Source organism: Culex pipiens, chromosome 3 (genome assembly GCF_016801865.2).
Source record: "Culex pipiens pallens isolate TS chromosome 3, TS_CPP_V2, whole genome shotgun sequence".
NCBI lineage: Eukaryota > Metazoa > Arthropoda > Insecta > Diptera > Culicidae > Culex > Culex pipiens.
Window position 1 is genome coordinate 175,348,439 of NC_068939.1, and position 23,204 is coordinate 175,371,642.

At 32.3% G+C, this 23,204-nt stretch overlaps 1 protein-coding gene across 1 annotated transcript in view; it reads right to left on the reverse strand.

Moving 5' to 3' along the window:
- Positions 1–23,204, reverse strand: part of LOC120419227 (neuroligin-1) — a 282,177-nt gene that overhangs the window by 9,191 nt on the left and 249,782 nt on the right. The window contains exons 2-6 of the mRNA XM_039581883.2: positions 8,019–8,236; positions 3,969–4,118; positions 2,836–3,898; positions 2,652–2,770; positions 2,319–2,588 (exon numbers count right to left, since the gene is read on the reverse strand). Coding sequence (XP_039437817.1) covers positions 2,319–2,588; positions 2,652–2,770; positions 2,836–3,898; positions 3,969–4,118; positions 8,019–8,236 — 1,820 coding nt within the window. The remainder of the gene's footprint in view (positions 1–2,318; positions 2,589–2,651; positions 2,771–2,835; positions 3,899–3,968; positions 4,119–8,018; positions 8,237–23,204) is intronic.

Here is a 23,204-nt window from a genome sequence, read left to right on the forward strand (position 1 = left end):
AAACATAAAGTTTTCGTGAAAATTTTGAGTATTTTTAAAAACTTGTATGATCACTTTAGAAATATATCAAATTATTGGGATTATATTTGACATCGTCAAAGTAATAATGCCATTGCACCTCGCCTTGCACAGTGGTCCAGATCACAAAATAAGATGAAAATGAATTCTAGAAAGTTGTTGGGCTTACCAATCCAAGCAACTTTGCTGAAGGCACTATAATTTTATTTCGAAATCTACGCCTTCTATGACCAAATTTAGAGAAAGCATCTGAGCAAACCTCCAAAAACCCTTTTTTTTGTTGTTTTGCTTCTCTAAGTTTTGTCGTAGAAGGCGTAGATTGCAGAAATAAAATGTTGGTGTCTTCGACAAATTTGCTTGGATTGGCAAGCCCAACAACTTTCTCGGAGATAAAAAAAATCCAAAAGATTTTCCTGAAAAGTTAGTAGTAGTTCATCATAATCTCAAACCAAAACAACTCTTCTGAAGGAACCAAAGCTCTAAAGTTGCACAATTTTTTGAAAATCAATTTCCACCTAACTTTACGCTTTGGACCACTGTGCATAGCAAATAATTAAATTTTTCAGGAAGGGCACAAAAAAATATTGCTGAAAAATAACATTTTCAACAATAAAACTTGTAAAAATGATTTAAAAGATATAATTTTGTTCAAAAATGACGAACTCCTCGTTACAGTGTCCTGACTCATAATGCAAACAAAGATCAAATCCTCAGCTGCCATGTAAACATACTTTGAATGTGTTGGTAAATTTCTGATGAGTCCGCCCTATTTTGAAATACATCTGGAGTTTTTTTTTAAATGGTCCAATAAACCAAATTTTCAGTTTTTGCTTTTTGGGTGTTTTTGAAACCGCCTTGACTCAGGGGTATTAAAAACACCCAACAAGCAAAAACTAAAAATTTGGTTTATTTGACCTTTAAAAAAAAACTCCAGACATTGTTTATTTTTGTATTTTTTAATGAAATAAGGCACTTTAAGAATATTTTCCTAAATTCAATACTATTTTGTAAATTTTTGGCAGATTCAAGCATTACTTTAATAATGTATACAACATTTTGTGATACTTTTTGCTTTAAGATGTCAAAGTTTGGCCTGAAATTTAAAATTTAGTTTTTTTATGTTCTCCCCCTCAACCTTGATAAGGCCCGAGGGACCAACACTTTAAATAAAATTTGTACCAACCTAATTTTTGTTTCAGAAAATACTTAAAACTCACAAATCTGTGTATTTTTCAAAAATACCCACATTAACCTAAAAAAATTAAACCTTTTAATGGTTGATGGTTTTTCTGATGAAACTAAACAGTGAGAGGTTTATGTTGGGTGTTCAGCAAAAAAAAAAAAAAAACAGCAGGACAGATTTGGGGCATTCTGCTGGAATGGGAATAACACCGGTGATTGGTTTTCACGGATCATTGAGTGTTGGACCGGTCCAGTCTGTGCCAGGTTTGTCACTTAAATGGAACAACGGAGCGTAAATCGAGCACACCGATGGGGCTATTTTTGGAAATTCTTTGAAAGGTGAAAAGTGCTTTAAGCTTATGATGAAAGATTCTGCTTTTACTTTTCTTGAAGAGCGAAGGTTTGCCGATCCTAGGAAGAGGTATTGCACATTTTGAAAATACTAAAATAATTTCAAGCATGAAATTTCAATTTTATGACTTCAACCGAAACCAACTGAGCATCCAACAACGCAGTGAAATATTACAATTTTCCGAGATTTACCAGGCTGCATGAGTTTGCTTTCTGTTTTTGGATGCAAACTCCGGAAGCAACTTTTGCTTGGACTAGCATAAAACAAAGCGGAAACAGCATCCGTCACTGTTTATAAAGCTACAGTTTGTACAGTTTCAAGAAAAAGGGGAGCTGAAAATCCCGGATGGAAAACTGTGTGAGAAATGTTGTGGAAAAGAGCAACCAAATTAAAAGTATTTGCTTTTTCCGAACCAACAGTAGCGCAAAGTTTGGTTGTGTGTGTGTGCTGTCAGTGTTTATGGTTGGTTTCAGATGATGGAAAAATACGAGAGTTTTAGTTTTGTGCACTCTTGTGGAGGGATCTTATTTTGAAACAGTTTATATTCCTTAGTGAGCATTTTTGCACACATTTTTGTTTTTTTTTGTTAGAATAACGAAGAGCTGTTTCCGGGCAACAATTTTTGAGAATGGTTTATGAGGTTTGAAATTAATTAAAGCAAATTTAGTTCAAGACAAAATATTTCTTTCAATAAAATTCTTGTAGTCGGTTTCCTTTCTGATGATAGATCAAATATTTCATCGACTCTCTAGTTTCAGTAACTCACCTGCTCCGCTGTGCAGCGAGTGCCCGTACTGGGGCCCCACGACCATGCCGCTCATGCCGCGCCGCTTCAGGTCCTGCTCGAGGAAGGACATCCGCGCCAGCGGGTTCGGCTTCACGATCCCCTCGTAGATGTCCTGGTCGTCGTGGTTCTTGAACAGGTTGTGCCGCGCCACCACGTCCTCCATGCCGGCCTTGTGCAGCTCCGGTATCAGCCGGAGCCAGATCGACAGCTGGTGCGCCCGGAAGTGGTTCTTCATGCGCGGCTTCATGCCTGAGAAATTGAGAGATTAAAGTTGAAATGTTCCGGGAAAAGAAGATGGCTTATTTTGCAGACCTATTTCCAGGTACTTCTGATGGACCGGATCGTACTCGTCCCAGTTGATACTGCGAAACCGGTTGCGCTCTTTCGAGGCAGTTAGGATGGAGTCCTGCCGGTGGTGCTCGTTTGGATTCCTGTAAAATGAGAAAGGAGTAGCGTTTAGCTTTGAATAACGGTAATTTCTATGGCGCAAACTCACCCCGTCCGGGCAAAGTTGGCCCAGTAGATCATGATCGCCTCGGACAGGGCAACCTCGGACTTGGTGTAATTGCGGGGAAAGTGGTTGAAACCGTCGACCAGCGGAGCCCCGAACACGTACGGCAGGTCCTCCCCGTGGACGGTTCCCATGCGCTGGGGATAGTCGCCGTCCTTGGTCTGGTAGTCGAACACGTAGAAGAAGCACTTCGGCCCGGACGGTTCCTGGCCCGGCAGGGGTGGCGGAGGCGCCAGCATGTCACCGGTGTGGACGAGCGGCGCCACAAACTGAGCGTCGGAGAGGGCGGCCACGGCGGCGTCCCGGGTGTTGATCGGATGCATGCTGGTGCGTTCCCAGTCGGTGTATTCGTTGACTACGGTGTAGAAGATTTCGCTCAGGTGATACGTGTACGCGTTCCGCACGTACGTTCGCAGTATCCGGTCCCTCCGTTCACCCTCGAAACCACTTTGAATGTCTGCCGCGCTAAACCGCCACAGGGCTTCACCGGTGACCACTCCGAACAGCAGGTCGTATCGCCCGGCAGCCCCCTGGGATCGCTTGGAAGTGCCTCGGATGGGCGTTTCGTCAATGTCCTGGTTGGTCCGACCCGGCCGAATCACGACACCATCCACCGATGGCCCGAAAGCACTTAGGAAACTGGGCGGCTGAATGTCCGCTGCGAACAGGTCCTCCAGTGGGACATCCCGCAGGCAGTCCACGATCTGTTCGTGGTTCTTGATTAGATCCTCCGGTATTGAGCAATTGACTTCTTTGGCCAGCTTGAGCGCATAGATGACCGGGTCTTCGACCAGCGCCCAGGACGAGTAGGCCGACCCCGACAGCAGGATGGCCCGGTGGAACAGTCCCGGCACCATCGTCGGCGACGTCATCAGGAAGTTTATGCAGGCGGCCCCACTGCCGTGGCCGGCCAGCGTTACCATCGACGGGTCCCCACCGAACTTGGCAATGTTCTGCTGGACCCAGTGCAACGCCGCCATCTGGTCCATCAGGCCGTAGTTGGCCACTCGCGCCCGGATCTCGGGACTTGGGTTGGCATTTAAAAAACCTATCACAAAAAAGAAACACAACATTCAGAGATCTACTTGGCGACTGACTTCGCAAACCGTGGATCTTACCTAGGATTCCTAACCGATAATTCAGTGTAACTACAACTAATTCTCCGTAACTGGCCAGCACGGTCCCATCGTACGGGTTCCCGCTGTTCCACTCAAATGATTCTCCGTGTAAAAATACTATAACAGGTAATTTCTTGTCGCTTGGAGCGGCTGGAATGGAAAAACACGAATCGAAGATTAGAAACAATGACCATCAGCCAAAAAATAACTCGAATTCAATAATATGATAATTTGCGATAAACATTCACTCAATTCTTTCTATAATTGTCGTCAAACTGTGTGATCTCAAAGTCATGAAACACTAACAGATCAAGGAAAATGTATCATTCATCAGTTTTTAATTTAAATTTTGAGGTAATTCAACGTGAACAACACACATTTTTCAGCAGACTTGACTTCAAAAAATAAGTTTGCAGGATGTTTGTACCTCAAATCCCAATGGAGTGCGATGAAATGTGTTAAAAAAATCCACAAAAAAATGTAAGTTTAACATACGGCTCATAGAAAAAATATTATCAAAAATTAGTTGAAATCCAACATAAGTGCTAGAAAGTTAATTTTGCATTGATGTTTTTGTATCAAAAATCATTTTTTTGCAATTCCGTCGTGAAACAATTTACTTTTCCTGTCATTCTTGAACGACGAAATAGCCTACTTTTCTGTACCAAAAATAACAGAATCGAATAGCAACACATTTCAAAATAAATGCTGAAAAGTTCTACTTTTCAGCACTCAAATGGGTGCTGAAAAGTTGAACTTTTCAGCACTTGTTTCGAAAAGTAATACTTTTCAACATTTTTTTGATTTAAACGATTTATTGACAAAAAAAAATTAAAATTTGACATAAAATTTCACTCAGTGTGTGTTTTTTGGAATTGCAAAAAATGTTGTATGGAACTCGTTGCAAAACTTGATTTTTTCAGCACTCTTCGTATTTATCCAACTCGGTGAACCTCGTTGGATAAATGTACGACTCGTGCTGAAAAAATCCTTTTTTTGCAACTTGTTGCATAAACTACTATTATATGAAACATATCTCAATTTTAAGCACCACGCACGATGCTAAAATACCGTTATTATGAAAAAAATATGCAATCCGATATTTTGGTGTCTATCGATGTCTGCCTGTGTGGATCAATCGGACCGCGCACTGGACTCACAATCCAGAGGTCGCCGGTTCGAATCCCGAGGCGGACGCAAAAATGCTAAGTGTAAATATAGGTATTCGGTGCCCTCTCCCCGTGCCCATACCTTCACACTTAGCAGACCCGGGAGGCGGAGTCTTGTCGCGAAAAGAACGATACACGCCTGTGGATCCGTTGACGAAACCGCAAGGTTTAAGAGGACCACATTATAAGGTGTTACGTCGATTCCGTTTCCGTCTATCGATTCCTTACATCATAACGCAACTGTGAGCAAAAATGAAAACATTCGCTGATATAGTTTTCAAGATACAACCTTTTAAGATGTTACATCCGATTTTCCACAAGAAAACCAAAACAATCTGTACAATTTAAGCATTTAAAAGCATATGCATTTCGAGATAATGATGGATTTTGCTCTATATGACTATCAAGTATCTCTGGGCAAAGTTTCAGAAGGTTTGCTGATGTAGTTCTTGAGATACAGCCATTTTAAAATGTTATTTCTGACTTTTTCTAAGAATATCTATATAATCGGCATGAAAAAGTCGGAATCACTTCTTAATACGGCTGAAACTCGTCCCAGACAGTCATGTGAATCAAAATCCATCATTATCTTGATATGCGTATTCTTTGAAATTGTATAGATTTTATAGTTTTTTTTCAGAAAAAGTCGGAAAAAACATTTTAAAATGGCTGTATCTCAAGACCTAAATCAGCAAACCTTCTGAAACTTTGCCCAGAGATACTTGATAGTCGTATAAAGCAAAATCCATCATTATCTCGAAATGCATATGCTTTTAAATGCTTACATTGTACAGATTGTTTTGGTTTTCTTATGTAAAATCGGATGTAACATCTTAAAAAGGCTGTATTTTGAAAACTATATCAGCGAATGTTTTCATTTTTCAGAGTTGCGTTATGATGTAAGGAATCGAAAGACACCAAACCACGGATTGCATATTTTTTCATAATAACGGTATTTTGAGCACCGTGACCACCTTATTTCTGTCAACAATTGTTTCGAAAATGGTTTTAAAATGTTACTTAAACAGGATTACGATTTACAAAGATTTTAAACCCAGACTTTGTTTTTTGTTTTTTTTAAAGCTATACTCTGTAAAGTTTAACATAATTTTTTTGCCATAAATCTTTTATCCTCTTATCTTTTTTCTAAACTTATGAATTATAAAGGCCTAAACAGACTCAGAAAGCTTTCAAAATAACTGTAAAAATGGTTAATTTTGCCTTCACATATCGATGCCTTTGTGCTCTCTTGTACTAAGCTTGCTGGTTTTCCTATCTTGTTAGCATTGACAGATTTTGTCTCAGAAACAATCTTTAAAAAAAAAACTCTAAAAATGTGAAAATTTACAATTTATCTGTTTTTAATTTCTTCAATAATATTCAATCATCATATTATTTAACCAACCAAAATTTATTTTGTTTTACTTTGTTTAAAAAAAGAGAAAACTTTAGAAATTTATTACATCACGAACTGGTAACATTTTCATCAGTTTCTTTTAAACTTCCCCTTTAACACATAATTTTAGGTAAAATTACTCAAAAAAGAGGTAATGTGGAGGTTATGTATGGCCTCAAATTTTAATTTTGCCAGCGCAACTCCACATTTTCAACCTAAGTTAATATAATATTACATCAAAGAGGAATTATTATTCCTTCAAATTTGACACCTTCAATATTTACGAAATTTTCACCGTGTAAGGCTGTTTTTTTTTTAAGTTTTTGTCAAACCCCACAAATTGGTATGAAAATCAGGGGCAAAAAATATTTTTTTTCAGAAAATATCACGTAAATTTAATTCAATTAAAATACAATGATTTATTTTGTTCAAAAATATTTCAATATTCGCAAAAAGTTTTTTTTCGGTAAAATTAATGAAAACTAATGATTGCTGAATAACTGACCTTGTGTAAAATGCATTTTAAAACACTTAATTCATTAAAATTTTGAAACCTGTTATTTAAAAATTTTGACAAATATTTTTTTATCGGCCTTATAACAATTTTCCATGACAGAGAAATATTCGAATAATAACTGATATTGCTTTTGTTCTGTTATAGCCATAACAAACATGATCTACATAATTGAAAATGTTATTTTCATTAATGTCTTTGATTAATTTTCACAAATTCTTCCCCTAGAGAGGGTTGGGCCAAACCACGCTGAAATTAACCGCAAACACATGAATTTGGTCAACATATTTTATCCATCAGTTATAATTCTTTGAGAAAATCATGTGACATAATAATGCAATGTTGGGATTAGAGTTTTTTTTAAAGTTTTCAAGCAGTTTTAAAATTTATTGCAAATTTTCGATTTTTGGGATTTTTTTTTTCAGTCAAAAACAAACCTAAAATTGACAGGATTCGAGTTAGGAGGTGATGTTTTCAACAACGTTTGTTGAGAGTGTCTCTTTTAAAATACTTTTTTATTATTCAAGATTAATTGGTTATATTTTGAAATATTGCCAAAACCACAAAAAATGCTACTGAAGTTAAACAGTTTGTTTTGAAAGTTTTCAAAACTTAATGGTTGAATATTACTTTTTTTCGATGTAATTTTACCTAAATTTATGTAAATTGTGTTTAATTACACGTAAAAAGATGTAAATTTACATATTTTATGAAAACTAAAAAAAAACGGTTTTAATTAACTCTACGCAGTAAAAAAATGTGTAAATTTGGAAGGTGGAATGTTACCACATTTATGATGAAATTTTACCTCAATTTAGACTGAAAAAGTGACATAACACAAAAATAGTGGTAAAATTTCTCATTTTCAGAGGTAAATTCACATATTTTTTCACGACAATTAAGAATGAATTAATGATAAAATAAATGAGTGACATTTCTTATATAAAAAAAACCGCCATCAGAATACTCACCGTGTGCCGGTGAAAACACGTTCAAGTACAAACAATCCTCCGACTGGTTCATTAAAAAAGGTAGCAAACGTTTCAGATACTCTAGTCGTCCCTTTGGCATCTTATCTAAAGCTGCAGTTTCGTTATTTACATTCGGCACCCGCTGGGGGCACACCGGGCTAAACTTATCGGCTATCCGGACGCCGTCCCACGGCGAGGGCGTCCGGGTTGGACTAAATCTGGAACGAGAGAGAGAGAGAGGGAGAAAAAAAAATGAGTGGTGGGGGAAAAGGTCATTAATTATGTGTGGCGTTATTGGTCGTGATTGATGGGTCGCATTAATTGATAAAATTTTATGTTTGCATAGGTCAGTAATTGTGGGGTAATCGGATCAATGCAACCACGATAATTAATTTTAATTATTTCCAGATAATATAACAGGTATACTTTTTGACGTATAATATGCGACTTCAATTGAAATTAAAAATGAACTAATTGCTTTCCATACAAATTAATGCCAGCTTAATCTTTTTCTCTCTATTGAAAGTTAAAATAGCACAAACAATTGGAAAAACGACCAACCCAAACCTAGACCATGCCTCATTTGCAGCGGAATTCAATTTCACGCTGCCGCAACTCCGTCCCACTTTCGTGATCTCTTGCTTTGTGCCTTCGATCGCTTCTTTCATTAAGCACTTTCTAAGTCATGCAATTACGGTGCATTAAAATGCAAAAATGTCTAATTGCATTTGTGTTCGCTGGCTGGCTTCCCGGAGCGAGCTTTTGTTCAGTTTTTAACACGAGTTGGGGTGCACTGTGGAAGGTTATTTTTGTGAAATTATTTGTAGTGAAATATTTATAATTTTTTTTTGTCTTTGCATTCCTGCAAGGCAGTAGATCGTCGTCATTGAACCATCTTATCTTAAATACAAAAATACAAAAATACAAAAATACAAAAATACAAAAATACAAAAATACAAAAATACAAAAATACAAAAATACAAAAATACAAAAATACAAAAATACAAAAATACAAAAATACAAAAATACAAAAATACAAAAATACAAAAATACAAAAATACAAAAATACAAAAATACAAAAATACAAAATACAAAAATACAAAAATACAAAAATACAAAAATACAAAAATACAAAATACAAAAATACAAAAATACAAAAATACAAAATACAAAATACAAAAATACAACAATACAAAAATACAAAAATACAAAATACAAAAATACAAAAATACAAAAATACAAAAATACAAAAATACAAAAATACAAAAATACAAAAATACAAAAATACAAAAATACAAAAATACAAAAATACAAAAATACAAAAATACAAAAATACAAAAATACAAAAATACAAAAATACAAAAATACAAAAATACAAAAATACAAAAATACAAAAATACAAAAATACAAAAATACAAAAATACAAAAATACAAAAATACAAAAATACAAAAATACAAAAATACAAAATACAAAAATACAAAAATACAAAAATACAAAAATACAAAAATACAAAAATACAAAAATACAAAAATACAAAAATACAAAAATACAAAAATACAAAAATACAAAAATACAAAAATACAAAAATACAAAAATACAAAAATACAAAAATACAAAAATACAAGAATACAAAAATACAAAAATACAAAAATACAAAAATACAAAAATACAAAAATACAAAAATACAAAAATACAAAAATACAAAAATACAAAAATACAAAAATACAAAAATACAAAAATACAAAACAAAAATACAAAAATACAAAAATACAAAAATACAAAAATACAAAAATACAAAAATACAAAAATACAAAAACAAAAATACAAAAATACAAAAATACAAAAATACAAAAATACAAAATACAAAATACAAAAATACAAAAATACAAAAATACAAAAATACAAAAATACAAAAATACAAAAATACAAAAATACAAAAATACAAAAATACAAAAATACAAAAATACAAAAATACAAAATACAAAATACAAAAATACAAAAATACAAAAATACAAAAATACAAAAATACAAAAATACAAAAATACAAAAATACAAAAATACAAAAATACAAAAATACAAAAATACAAAAATACAAAAATACAAAAATACAAAAATACAAAAATACAAAAATACAAAAATACAAAAATACAAAAATACAAAAATACAAAAATACAAAAATACAAAAATACAAAAATACAAAAATACAAAAATACAAAAATACAAAAATACAAAAATACAAAAATACAAAAATACAAAAATACAAAAATACAAAAATACAAAAATACAAAAATACAAAAATACAAAAATACAAAAATACAAAAATACAAAAATACAAAAAAAAAACAATACAAAAATACAAAAATACAAAAATACAAAAATACAAAAATACAAAAATACAAAAATACAAAAATACAAAAATACAAAAATACAAAAATACAAAAATACAAAAATACAAAAATACAAAAATACAAAAATACAAAAATACAAAAATACAAAAATACAAAAATACAAAAATACAAAAATACAAAAATACAAAAATACAAAAATACAAAAATACAAAAATACAAAATACAAAAATACAAAAATACAAAAATACAAAAATACAAAAATACAAAATACAAAAATACAAAAATACAAAATACAAAAATACAAAAATACAAAATACAAAAATACAAAAATACAAAAATACAAAAATACAAAAATACAAAAATACAAAAATACAAAAATACAAAAATACAAAAATACAAAAATACAAAAATACAAAAATACAATACAAAAATACAAAAATACAAAAATACAAAAATACAAAAATACAAAAATACAAAAATACAAAAATACAAAAATACAAAAATACAAAAATACAAAAATACAAAAATACAAAAATACAAAAATACAAAAATACAAAAATACAAAATACAAAAATACAAAAATACAAAAATACAAAAATACAAAAATACAAAAATACAAAAATACAAAAATACAAAAATACAAAAATACAAAAATACAAAAATACAAAAATACAAAAATACAAAAATACAAAAATACAAAAATACAAAAATACAAAAATACAAAAATACAAAAATACAAAATACAAAAATACAAAAATACAAAATACAAAAATACAAAAATACAAAAATACAAAAATACAAAAATACAAAAATACAAAAATACAAAAATACAAAAATACAAAAATACAAAAATACAAAAATACAAAAATACAAAAATACAAAAATACAAAAATACAAAAATACAAAAATACAAAAATACAAAAATACAAAAATACAAAAATACAAAAATACAAAAATACAAAAATACAAAAATACAAATATACAAAACTACAAAACCACAAAAATACAAAAATACAAAAATACAAAAATACAAAAATACAAAAATACAAAAATACAAAAATACAAAAATACAAAAATACAAAAATAATTCTTTTGTTTTATGTTTTATGTTTTATGTTTTATGTTTTATGTTTTATGTTTTATGTTTTATGATTTATGTTTTATGTTTTATGTTTTATGTTTTATGTTTTATGTTTTATGTTTTATGTTTTATGTTTTATGTTTTATGTTTTATGTTTTATGTTTTATGTTTTATGTTTTATGTTTTATGTTTTATGTTTTATGTTTTATGTTTTATGTTTTATGTTTTATGTTTTATGTTTTATGTTTTATGTTTTATGTTTTATGTTTTATGTTTTATGTTTTATGTTTTATGTTTTATGTTTTATGTTTTATGTTTTATGTTTTATGTTTTATGTTTTATGTTTTATGTTTTATGTTTTATGTTTTATGTTTTATGTTTTATGTTTTATGTTTTATGTTTTATGTTTTATGTTTTATGTTTTATGTTTTATGTTTTATGTTTTATGTTTTATGTTTTATGTTTTATGTTTTATGTTTTATGTTTTATGTTTTATGTTTTATGTTTTATGTTTTATGTTTTATGTTTTATGTTTTATGTTTTATGTTTTATGTTTTATGTTTTATGTTTTATGTTTTATGTTTTATGTTTTATGTTTTATGTTTTATGTTTTATGTTTTATGTTTTATGTTTTATGTTTTATGTTTTATGTTTTATGTTTTATGTTTTATGTTTTATGTTTTATGTTTTATGTTTTATGTTTTATGTTTTATGTTTTATGTTTTATGTTTTATGTTTTATGTTTTATGTTTTATGTTTTATGTTTTATGTTTTATGTTTTATGTTTTATGTTTTATGTTTTATGTTTTATGTTTTATGTTTTATGTTTTATGTTTTATGTTTTATGTTTTATGTTTTATGTTTTATGTTTTATGTTTTATGTTTTATGTTTTATGTTTTATGTTTTATGTTTTATGTTTTATGTTTTATGTTTTATGTTTTATGTTTTATGTTTTATGTTTTATGTTTTATGTTTTATGTTTTATGTTTTATGTTTTATGTTTTATGTTTTATGTTTTATGTTTTATGTTTTATGTTTTATGTTTTATGTTTTATGTTTTATGCAATTATTGTTTGAAAAACCAATCAATAAATAAAAATAAAACGGGAGATTTTTAAAGTCAAGGTCAGCAAGATTTCACACTTTAACCCACAGTGCCAATCCTTGCCGCCGGCTAACGTGAATGACAAATGGGAAAAGCGTTCAAAATGGATTTTTTTATTCCTTTTCTCCATTCACTTTTCCCCTGTGATGGTGAGGGGGTGGGAGTCTTTCCCTCCCAGAGGTTCCACTCCCTGAGTGCATGCCTCCCCCGAAGGGTTGACTCGTACCATAAATTAAGAAAATCGAACACGATTCCATTAATTTCCAATATTCTCTTCCCTTCTCTTTCACACCCCCACACACACACACACATTGAAAAAGTGGAAAAGTTGGATTTTCCCAGGAATAAGAAGTTGCACAAGTGCGACGAAGATGAAGCTGGTGAATAATTGCAATCAATAATGGAATTTTCTTGTGACTGTTGTGTGTAGGTTCATTGTCGCTGTGCATCCTGGGGCCAAGTTCCGGTGTCCTGCTGGTGGAAAGTGTTGCGGCATGCAATTTTCCGCCCCCTCCTTTTTTTATTATTTTCCAAGTACTTATCCGGGTCACAATCTGCAAGCCGCCTGAGAGAATGTTTTTGAACTGTTTTGTTATTGGCGTTATTGAGAAATGTTTTGCAAGCTGGTGTCGGGAAAATTGAGTTGGGGTTTTGCTACTATTGAAAACGTTGATCCTAGTTACGCATGCATGATAGGGCTGAACAGTTATTTTTCGACGTTTTAATAGTGATAATAGTCATTTTATTGTAAAAAATCAATGTGAAATGGCTCTTCTTTGAATTGAAAAGGTTCTGAAAAAAAGAGGACAAGACGAAATCGCGTAAAATCGCAAAAAATGTCCTGTTTGCTTTTTTTTGAAAATGTCCGGTCTACAAATTTGTAGAACATTTTTAAACACTTTTATTTTATTTACCGAAATCGAAAAAAAAAAACTCCCAAAACAAACGATTCCATTGGTAACTTTAAATTTAACCAAAATTTTGGTGGACTTGTTGCGTTTTACTGATAAATCGGTGTAAAAATTGAACTATACCAAAATCTTTTTAAAAAAATTACTGATTTCGGTTGTTTTAAAAATCAAATTGGTACACACCTAGATTATTTTTACCGAATTCAGTAGTTAAAAAAATGGTTACCCATCTGTCAAAATTAGAGAGTCCAATTTCCTGGGGTTACAAAATTCCCGGGAACAAATTTTTAACAAATTTCGCTGGAAATTTAAATTTTATCAGCAATTATTCTGATCCTGCTTCTGACTTATATTTTGCAACAAAATTTGATAGAATAGCAACTTAAATGTTCAAAATGACCAAAATGATCAAAATTATTAAAATGATGAAAATGATCAAAATGATCAAAATGACCAAAATGACCCAAATGACCAAAATGACCAAAATGACCAAAATGACCAAAATGACCAAAATGACCAAAATGACCAAAATGACCAAAATGACCAAAATGACCAAAATGACCAAAATGACCAAAATGACCCAAATGACCAAAATGACCAAAATGACCAAAATGACCCAAATGACCAAAATGACCAAAATGACCAAAATGACCAAAATGACCAAAATGACCAAAATGACCAAAATGACCAAAATGACCAAAATGACCAAAATGACCAAAATGACCAAAATGACCAAAATGACCAAAAAGACCAAAATGACCAAAATGACCAAAACGACCAAAATGACCAAAATGACCAAAATGACCAAAATGACCAAAATGACCAAAATGACCAAAATGACCAAAATGACCAAAATGACCAAAATGACCAAAATTACCAAAATGACCAAAATGACCAAAATTACCAAAATGACCAAAATGACCAAAATGACCAAAATGACCAAAATGACCAAAATGACCAAAATGACCAAAATGACCAAAATGACCAGAATGACCAAAATGACCAAAATGACCAAAATGACCAAAATGACCAAAATGACCAAAATGACCAAAATGACCAAAATGACCAAAATGACCAAAATGACCAAAATGACCAAAATGACCAAAATGACCAAAATGACCAAATTGACCAAAATGACCAAAATGACCAAAATGACCCAAATGACCAAAATGACCAAAATGACCAAAATGACCAAAATGACCAAAATGACCAAAATGACCAAAATGACCAAAATGACCAAAATGACCAAAATGACCAAAATGACCAAAATGACCAAAATGACCAAAATGACCAAAACGACCAAAATGACCAAAATGACCAAAATGACCAAAATGACCAAAATGACCAAAATGACCAAAATGACCAAAATGACCAAAATGACCAAAATGACCAAAATTACCAAAATGACCAAAATGACCAAAATTACCAAAATTACCAAAATGACCAAAATGACCAAAATGACCAAAATGGCTGAAATGACCTAGATGACCAAAATGACCAAAATGACCAAATTGACCAAAATGACCAAAATGACCAAAATGACCAAAATGACCAAAATGACCAAAATGACCAAAATGACCAAAATGACCAAAATGACCAAAATGACCAAAATGATCATTCGAAAATCACGTTACGCATTCTCTCTATTCATCACCCAGGTTTCACCCAAACAACCCTGCATTTTCTAATGTCGATACGTCAGCAACTTATGGTCCGATTTTCAATGTTAAAATATCAAGCATTCGTGAAATTTTCCGATCTTTTCGAATACAATATTTTGTTTTTTTTTTCAATCAAGACTAACATTTCAATAGGGTGAAACATTCAATAGTACGCCCAAATCAAAGTAAAAATGGTCGAAATAAGCCGATTTCGTTGAGAATTGCTCACTAACAATATTTGTTGACTACAGCTTTTAATATAAAATAGAATTTTTTATTGTGGATTTAGCTGGTAGCTGGATTTTCTGGCTGATTTTTTTTATTTGTAAGTAATAATGTTAATATTTCCTACAATTTCAAAAGTTAAAAAATGAAAAATTTGTGAAATGTTGTAAGCTCCTTGGAAAAAACTATTTTTAAATTTAAGGAATTCAAACTAACATTTCAAAAAAGAGTAATATGGAATATTTGTCTCTTGTTAAATGTTGTAGTTTCAGAATTTTCTGATAATTCGAAAAAAATCAGAGATGGTCAAGATGAAAACACGTTGAAAAATATGTTTTGTTTGTTTTGTGCTCACTTGATCCAACAGTTCCAAGTTTCCGTGCCATTAAATTAATATCTGTATGGCTAGGTTTACTGCTGTCGTTTCAAATCACACGACTTTGATAAACTTATGCACACTCGAGCGGACGACTCGAGAGGCCACCAATAATGTGGAACGTAATCCTCTTACTCGTACTGCTCCCAACCGGGGGGGGGACAGGACATCCGGAAAATATTTACCCTTCGTCACACATTCCCTTCGGCGTGGTTCCTTTTTCCTCTCGCTCGGTGAACACTAGGGTGGCTCAAGGTGGTAAAGGATTTTTTTTTTACCAAAATTATGTTGTGAAAGTTTTGACTATGCCATTTTTTGTTCCTATGTTGGACCTTTGTGGTAAAGTTAATAAAATTTGTTAAAAAAAATCAAATCACAGAATCACCCTACTTGGCATAACATAATGGGTCCCTGAATGGGATGTTTTTGTGCACAGTGGAAATTGAAATTGATTCATGCTGGATTATGGACCGTAATGATTCCATAAAGTGATGCATCTTTTGAACCAGAAAGGATCCCAAAGTTCCCCTGACAACCAGTTGCAAGTGGATTCCAGACTCGTAGATTGGATACTATATGTATGATAAACCTACTGAATGCTGCTTGTCAAGTATTTATTTTTCGCTAGAACCGAAGCAATTATCCTCGGCTGTCTCGGTGTTGGACAGCCCCCTCGGAGGTCATATATCTTGGTACCACCACCTCTCCCCCTACATGGCGGCACCCCCTGTGGAAAAAGGAACATTACATTCCGCACGTACATAATCCTTGTCAAACATACCAAAAACTCTCTCGCCATTGGCATGGCAGCAGCGCTCTCGATGGAATATTAACACAGCATCGCCGGACTTCGTGATCGGAAGAAAGGACCATAACTTGCCTTTTGCGGGGTTTATTTTAGGAGGGTTCTTACTCCGGGAATTTGAAACAATTTTTTCATTGAAATATTAATTTTTAAACTTAATTTGATAAAAAAAATTCTGTAAAACTGGTAAGTTTAAGAACTCAACATTACAAAATCACTAAGAAGCCAAGCTCAGCTGAGAAAAGCTTCCTCACAAAACCTTGTTAAAACATTCCCGGAAGCTTCACCGTCAGTCCTCCCGGAGTCACAGTCAAAGTGCAGCCATATCGATGCCACACCACGTCGCGGTCGTGTCTTTCACTTGCCGAGCACAAATCGTCCGAGACCGCTAGCGCTTCGATAAAGGCTCGCACATAACCTCAAAATGTACACACATTCCTTAATTTCGATCAAACATCGCCACCCTGACTGTGCGGTCGGACTTGCCCAGAACTCGAGCGACACACTCGTGACGTTCGTGACTTGGAGCTATCGATTCCGGTCATGGATCTTCTTCGCCGGGTAGGCCCACGCGAGATGAAAATATTGCCATTTTGGCAATAAACTTGGGCACGTGATTGGAATACGAATCGAATGACTCCGGAACCAGGGATGTAGAACAGGGTGACATGCACTTGAGCTGTCCACGCGTATTGAAGCAACGTGCACCCTGGCAGGGACTTGGAGTTGAAAAGTTCCGGGAAGGTAAGAGTGAAACCAGGTCAATTCACAAAAGTGGCTCGCACTGGCCAGCTCGATTGATTGAGTCAGGGGTTGTTGATCGCTTGTTTAGCTTTAGCCGAACTTCCGTGGCCGTGAGGTTACGGGTTTCGCCTTGTAAGCGGAAGGTGATGGGTTCGATTCCTGTCTGGCTCGGCAAAGTCAGATCCCTTCAAAGAGTAATTCTACTCACTGGGAATACTGACCGGTAGGGGATGGGTTTTGACTAGCGGCGTGCTGGGTTTCCAATCCAGAGGTCGTGAGTTCGATTCTCGTACCGGGATGATGAAGTTTTTTTTTAAATCATTTTTATAATTTTTTTATCTGTATTTTAGTGCACAAAGTTATAGTTGAAGTTGGTTGAAACATAAAACAGACATGACCACTATGACAAAGACTAAGTGTTTTAAATTGCATTTTTCACTAGTTCTGTTTATTTTCGCAATCATTAGTTTTACTACAATTTTCCATTAGGAAAGGCAAAATAACTGTGTAAATAATTAATATTATGTGTTTTTTAAACATAGTTTTATAGGCATTTTCAGTTGAACAAATTTCATATAAAATGTGAAATTTTTTGATTCGTGCTTCGAATTTCTGTTGAAATGCAGTATTAATCGATTTTTTTTATAAATAAAACTAGTTCTAACAAACTTCAAGAAAAATTCTGACTTTTTAACAATATTACCTATAATTTATATGTATATTGTTAAGGAGCTTATAAACTTAGTAAACTAAATATAAATATTGATTTTTCTCTTAAAAACTATATACAGACGTGCCTCGGTTTAGCACCGCATATGGGGGATGCAAAACCGAGGCGTGCATAACCGAGGCACAGAGCTTATGAGATTTTGGCTATATGGGAGACATTGGCTTTAATCGTACGAAAAATCATGCAAACATCAAAAATTATAGTGTTTTGGAATCGGGAAAAAAAATCCATTAAAATTATTATTTCATGAAAGTTTTCACAAATGCATATTTTTTTCCTAAAGAAACCAATAATATATTGTAATTGCAATATGGGTATCAAATGATCAGGGTTTTTTCATACATTTTGGATGTAACAATAACATTTTTAGAAAATACTCAAAATTTTCACAAAACTACGTATTTTCGAAAAAAATACTCAAAATTTCAATTTTTACAATATGGGTATCAAACGTTCGGGGTTTTTTCATACATTTCGAATGTAATAACAACATTTTTAGAAAATACTGAAAATTTTCACAAAACTACGGATTTTCGAAAAAATACTCAAAATTTCCATTTTTACAATATGGGTATCAAACGATCGGAATTTTTTCATACATTTCAAATGTAATAACAACATTTTTAGAAAATACTCAAAATTTTCACAAAACTACGTATTTAAAAAAAAATACTCAAACTTCAATTTTTACAATATGGGTATCAAACGATCGGGATTTTTTCATACATTTCGAATGTAATAACAACATTTTTAGAAAATACTCAAAATTTTCACAAAACTACGAATTTTTGAAAAAATGTACTCAAAATTTCCGGTTTTACAATGTGGGTATCAAACAATCGGGATTTTTTCATACATTTCGAATGTAATAACAACATTTTTAGAAAATACTAAAAAATTTCACAAAACTACGTATTTTCGAAAAAATACTTAAAATTTCCGTTGACGATACAAAGAAACAATTAATGAAAACATCTCAACCATGTTATACTCATATTGTAAAAAACTCAAATTTGGGGTATTTTTTTAAAAAAACTAACTTAATCCACCTATGTGGTTGATGCCTTCCTCACTTTTTACCAAAAATGGGTATATGAGTGGTTTCATCATTTTTTTAGATCCAGAAAAAAAGAACACAATGTATAACTTATGTGGTAATAACTCGATACAGGGTTGTCAGTTCTTCAATGCTTTGGACTCATTGGAAAGGCCTTTCAATTACCTAACCAACAATGGGTTGTTTACATACATTTAAGTGAGATCCGGCTTCAAAAAAGTACATAAATATCACTTAAGTGGTCATAACTCGAGACAGGGTTGTCAGTTCTTCAATGCTTTGGACTCATTAGAAAGTCCTTTCAATTACCTAACCAACGATGGGTTGGATGATGGATCCGGACATCGTTGACATACATTTAAGTGAGATCCGGCTTCAAAAAAGTACATAAATATCACTTAAGTGGTCATAACTCGAGACAGGGTTGCCAGATCTTCAATGTCTTGGACTCATTGGAAAGGCCTTTCAATTACCTAACCAACGATGGGTCGGATGATGGATCCGGACATCGTTTACATGCATATAATTGAGATCCGGGTATTTGTGAAAACACATTTTTATACATAACTTTTGAACTACTTATCGAAACTTCAAACAATTCAATAGCGATGTATGGGACCCTAAACCAAGTCGAATGCAACTGGTTCGATCAAAATCGGTTCAGCCAGTGCTGAGAAAACTCAGTGAGAATTTTGGTCACATACATACATACACACACACATACACACACACATACACACATACACACACACATACACACACACAGACATTTGTTCAGTTTTCGATTCTGAGTCAATATGTATACATGAAGGTAGGTCTAGGAGCTTTTAATAGAAAGTTCATTTTTAGAGCAGGATTATAGCCTTACCTCAGTGAGGAAGGCAAACCGTAGTTTTTTGAAAATTTGGATATTTTCACAAATTTGTGTTAAAACTTTTGAAATGTATAAAAAAATCCCGAACATTTGATACCTCTTGTGAAAACCGGAAATTTTGAGTATTTTTTTTTCAAAAATATGTAGTTTTGTGAAAACTTTGAGTATTTTAATTTTTTTTTCTTTCGAAATGTATGAAAAAATCCCGATTGTTTGATACCCATATTGCAAATATTGAAATTTCGAGTATTTTTTTTTTTGAAAATACGTAGTTTTGTGAAAATTTTGAGTATTTTCTAAAAATGTTGTTATTACATTCGAAATGTATGAAAAAATCCCGATCGTTAGATACCCATATTGTAAATATTGAAATTTTTAGTATTTTTTTTTTGAAAATACGTAGTTTTGTGAAAATTATGAGTATTTAAAAAAATGCTGTTATTAAATTCGAATTGTATGAAAACTTCAAGATCGTTTGATACCCACATTGTAAAAACGGAAATTTTGAGTACCTTTTTTCAAAAATTCGTAGTTTTGTGAAAATTTTGAGTATTTTCTAAAAATGTTGTTAATACATTCGAAATGTATGAAAAAATCCCAATCGTTTGATACCCATATTGTAAAAATTAAAATTTTTAGTATTTTTTCGAAAATACGTAGTTTTGTGATAATTTTCAGTATTTTCTAAAAATGTTGCTATTACATTAGAAATGTATGAAAAAATCTCGATTGTTTGATACCCATATTGTAAAAATTGAAATTTTGAGTATTTTTTTCGAAAATACGTAGTTTTGTGAAAGTTTTGAGCATTTTCTTTAAAATGTTATTGTTACATCCAAAATGTATGAAAAAAAAACCTGATCATTTGATACCCATATTGCAATATCAATATATTTTTGGTTTCTTTAGAGAAAAAATATGCATTTTCAAAATACAGGAAAAATACGTATTTTTGTAAAAATTTTCATGAAATTATAATTTTAATGGATAGCTGATATCATCCCGATTCCAAAACACTATAATTTTTGATGTTTGCATGAATATTCATAGAATTATAGCCAATGCCTCCCATATAGCCAAAATCCCATAAGCTCTGTGCTTCAGTTAAGCACTGGGCCGTGCTTAACCGAGGCAGCTGAACGGTGCAAAACCGGGGCAGTGCAAAACCGAGGCGTGCAAAACCGAGGCATGACTGTAATCAACCTTTGTGATGATACATTTGACGTAAAAATAAAGTTTGAACACCTTAAATCTGATTTTACCTCAGTCACCTTGGGATTTAAACTAAGATTTTTTTACGCAAATATTTTTTGAAACACTGCTGAATGAAACTTTTTTTTAAGAAATGCGGCATGGACCTTGTGTGGTCTACCCCAGTAAAAACAATAGTCTTGAGAAAAATCTTACCAGTTGGAAAATATTCCAAAAATAAATGTTAATCCTGTCAATGGCACCCCGGTTTAGATTTTAAGGAAATACAATTTTATTATTTGCTTCACAAATATGAGCATTTTAACAAAATACGAATAAATATGAGGCAAATTGATAAAAACCCGGGCAGACGGTAATAACAAAATTCATGCCGTTTCAATAACAAATACTGTTAAAATAACAGACAGTGTTATGGAATCTTCTTGAAAAATCAATTTTTGCATAAGGGTTGAATAACAGTTTATGTATCATAACACAATTTGTTATTGCTCTGATATTGATTGTTTGCCAAAACAACTTTGGAATAACATTTTTTGTTATGGAAGAATATCTCCAAATGTTATTGGGATGATCGGATTAGTTGTTAAAATAACAAAAAATAATAACAAAGATTTGTTCGAACAATAACTAAAAATGTTATTAGTCTGTTATTACAATAACAATCCAATAACAAAAAATGCATAACGACGAATAACAAATTTTGTTATAAATAACATAAAATGTTATTGGCCTAGTATTTTAAAATATCAAATATTGTTATTCCCAAGTTATTTCCGTCTGCTCGGGAAGTTAGAATTTTGCCTAACATCAGTGTTGCAAAAGAGTGATAGAAAAGCTATCAATAGATTATCTCTGCACCAAAAATATCCGAGAGTATAGCGACCGTCACTATAACTTGTGAGATCTCTTCTTGTGTCTCGTGATTCCCAGAGATGTCAATCTCTCTCTATCACTCCTTCCCTTTTCCTCGACTATGCGCTCTCACCGCTGAGTCTCTCAATCTCTCCGAAAACTGCAATGAGAGAACGCGAGATGGCGATTAGGAGCCGACCACGCATGACGCCCCTTCAAACTGCGTTTGCAAAATTGGTTTTGTGACGGCTTTTGTGGTTAAACACTGTTGCGGTAGGATGATCGTGGAAGCGAGAATGAGAGAGAAAAGGAAAATGTCAATCGCGAGTGGGTAAACACGAAAACGTGTTCGGCTATGTTCGGCGCTGAGAGTTTCAATGAAGAGAGAAGAGCAGTTGTATTTGAGGCATGAATATTCAGGCGAGATAATTGTAGTTGCTGAGAGCTGATATTTTGATATTTTAACAACCCTGCCTAACATTCTTCAAAACAAGTTCAAAACTTTGTTTATACATATGTCAATTTATATTTCATTTTAAACTAAATACGAATCAAATGTTTCACATTTATATAACCAAAATTTCAACTGAATTTTTAAATAAATTTGATGGTTTTTTTTCGGATTGTGTTTCATAACACATAAAATTTATTATTCAACAACTAATTTTATCTTCTCCTAGTTGTAAAAATGTCCAGAGAATCCAAAAGAACATCCTGTTTCTAAATTCAAACTCATTTTTATGTAGAGAATCTTGAAACTTTAAAAATATCAAAATAACCCTTGTTATCATTTTTTTTGTAATTATAGTTCTTCAAAGTTTATGTCGCCCCCCCCCTTCAAAATTGTTCCGAAAAATCAAGTGGGCAAAACAAATATTTTCTCAAAAAAATTCAAAATTTGAATAAAATGCAAAGTTCAATCTACTGAAAACAATTAAAAATGCATTTTTCTGCATTGATAATCATATTAAGCATGTTAGGTTAGGTTAGGTTAGGTTAGGTTAGGTTAGGTTAGGTTAGGTTAGGTTAGGTTAGGTTAGGTTAGGTTAGGTTAGGTTAGGTTAGGTTAGGTTAGGTTAGGTTAGGTTAGGTTAGGTTAGGTTAGGTTAGGTTAGGTTAGGTTAGGTTAGGTTAGGTTAGGTTAGGTTAGGTTAGGTTAGGTTAGGTTAGGTTAGGTTAGGTTAGGTTAGGTTAGGTTAGGTT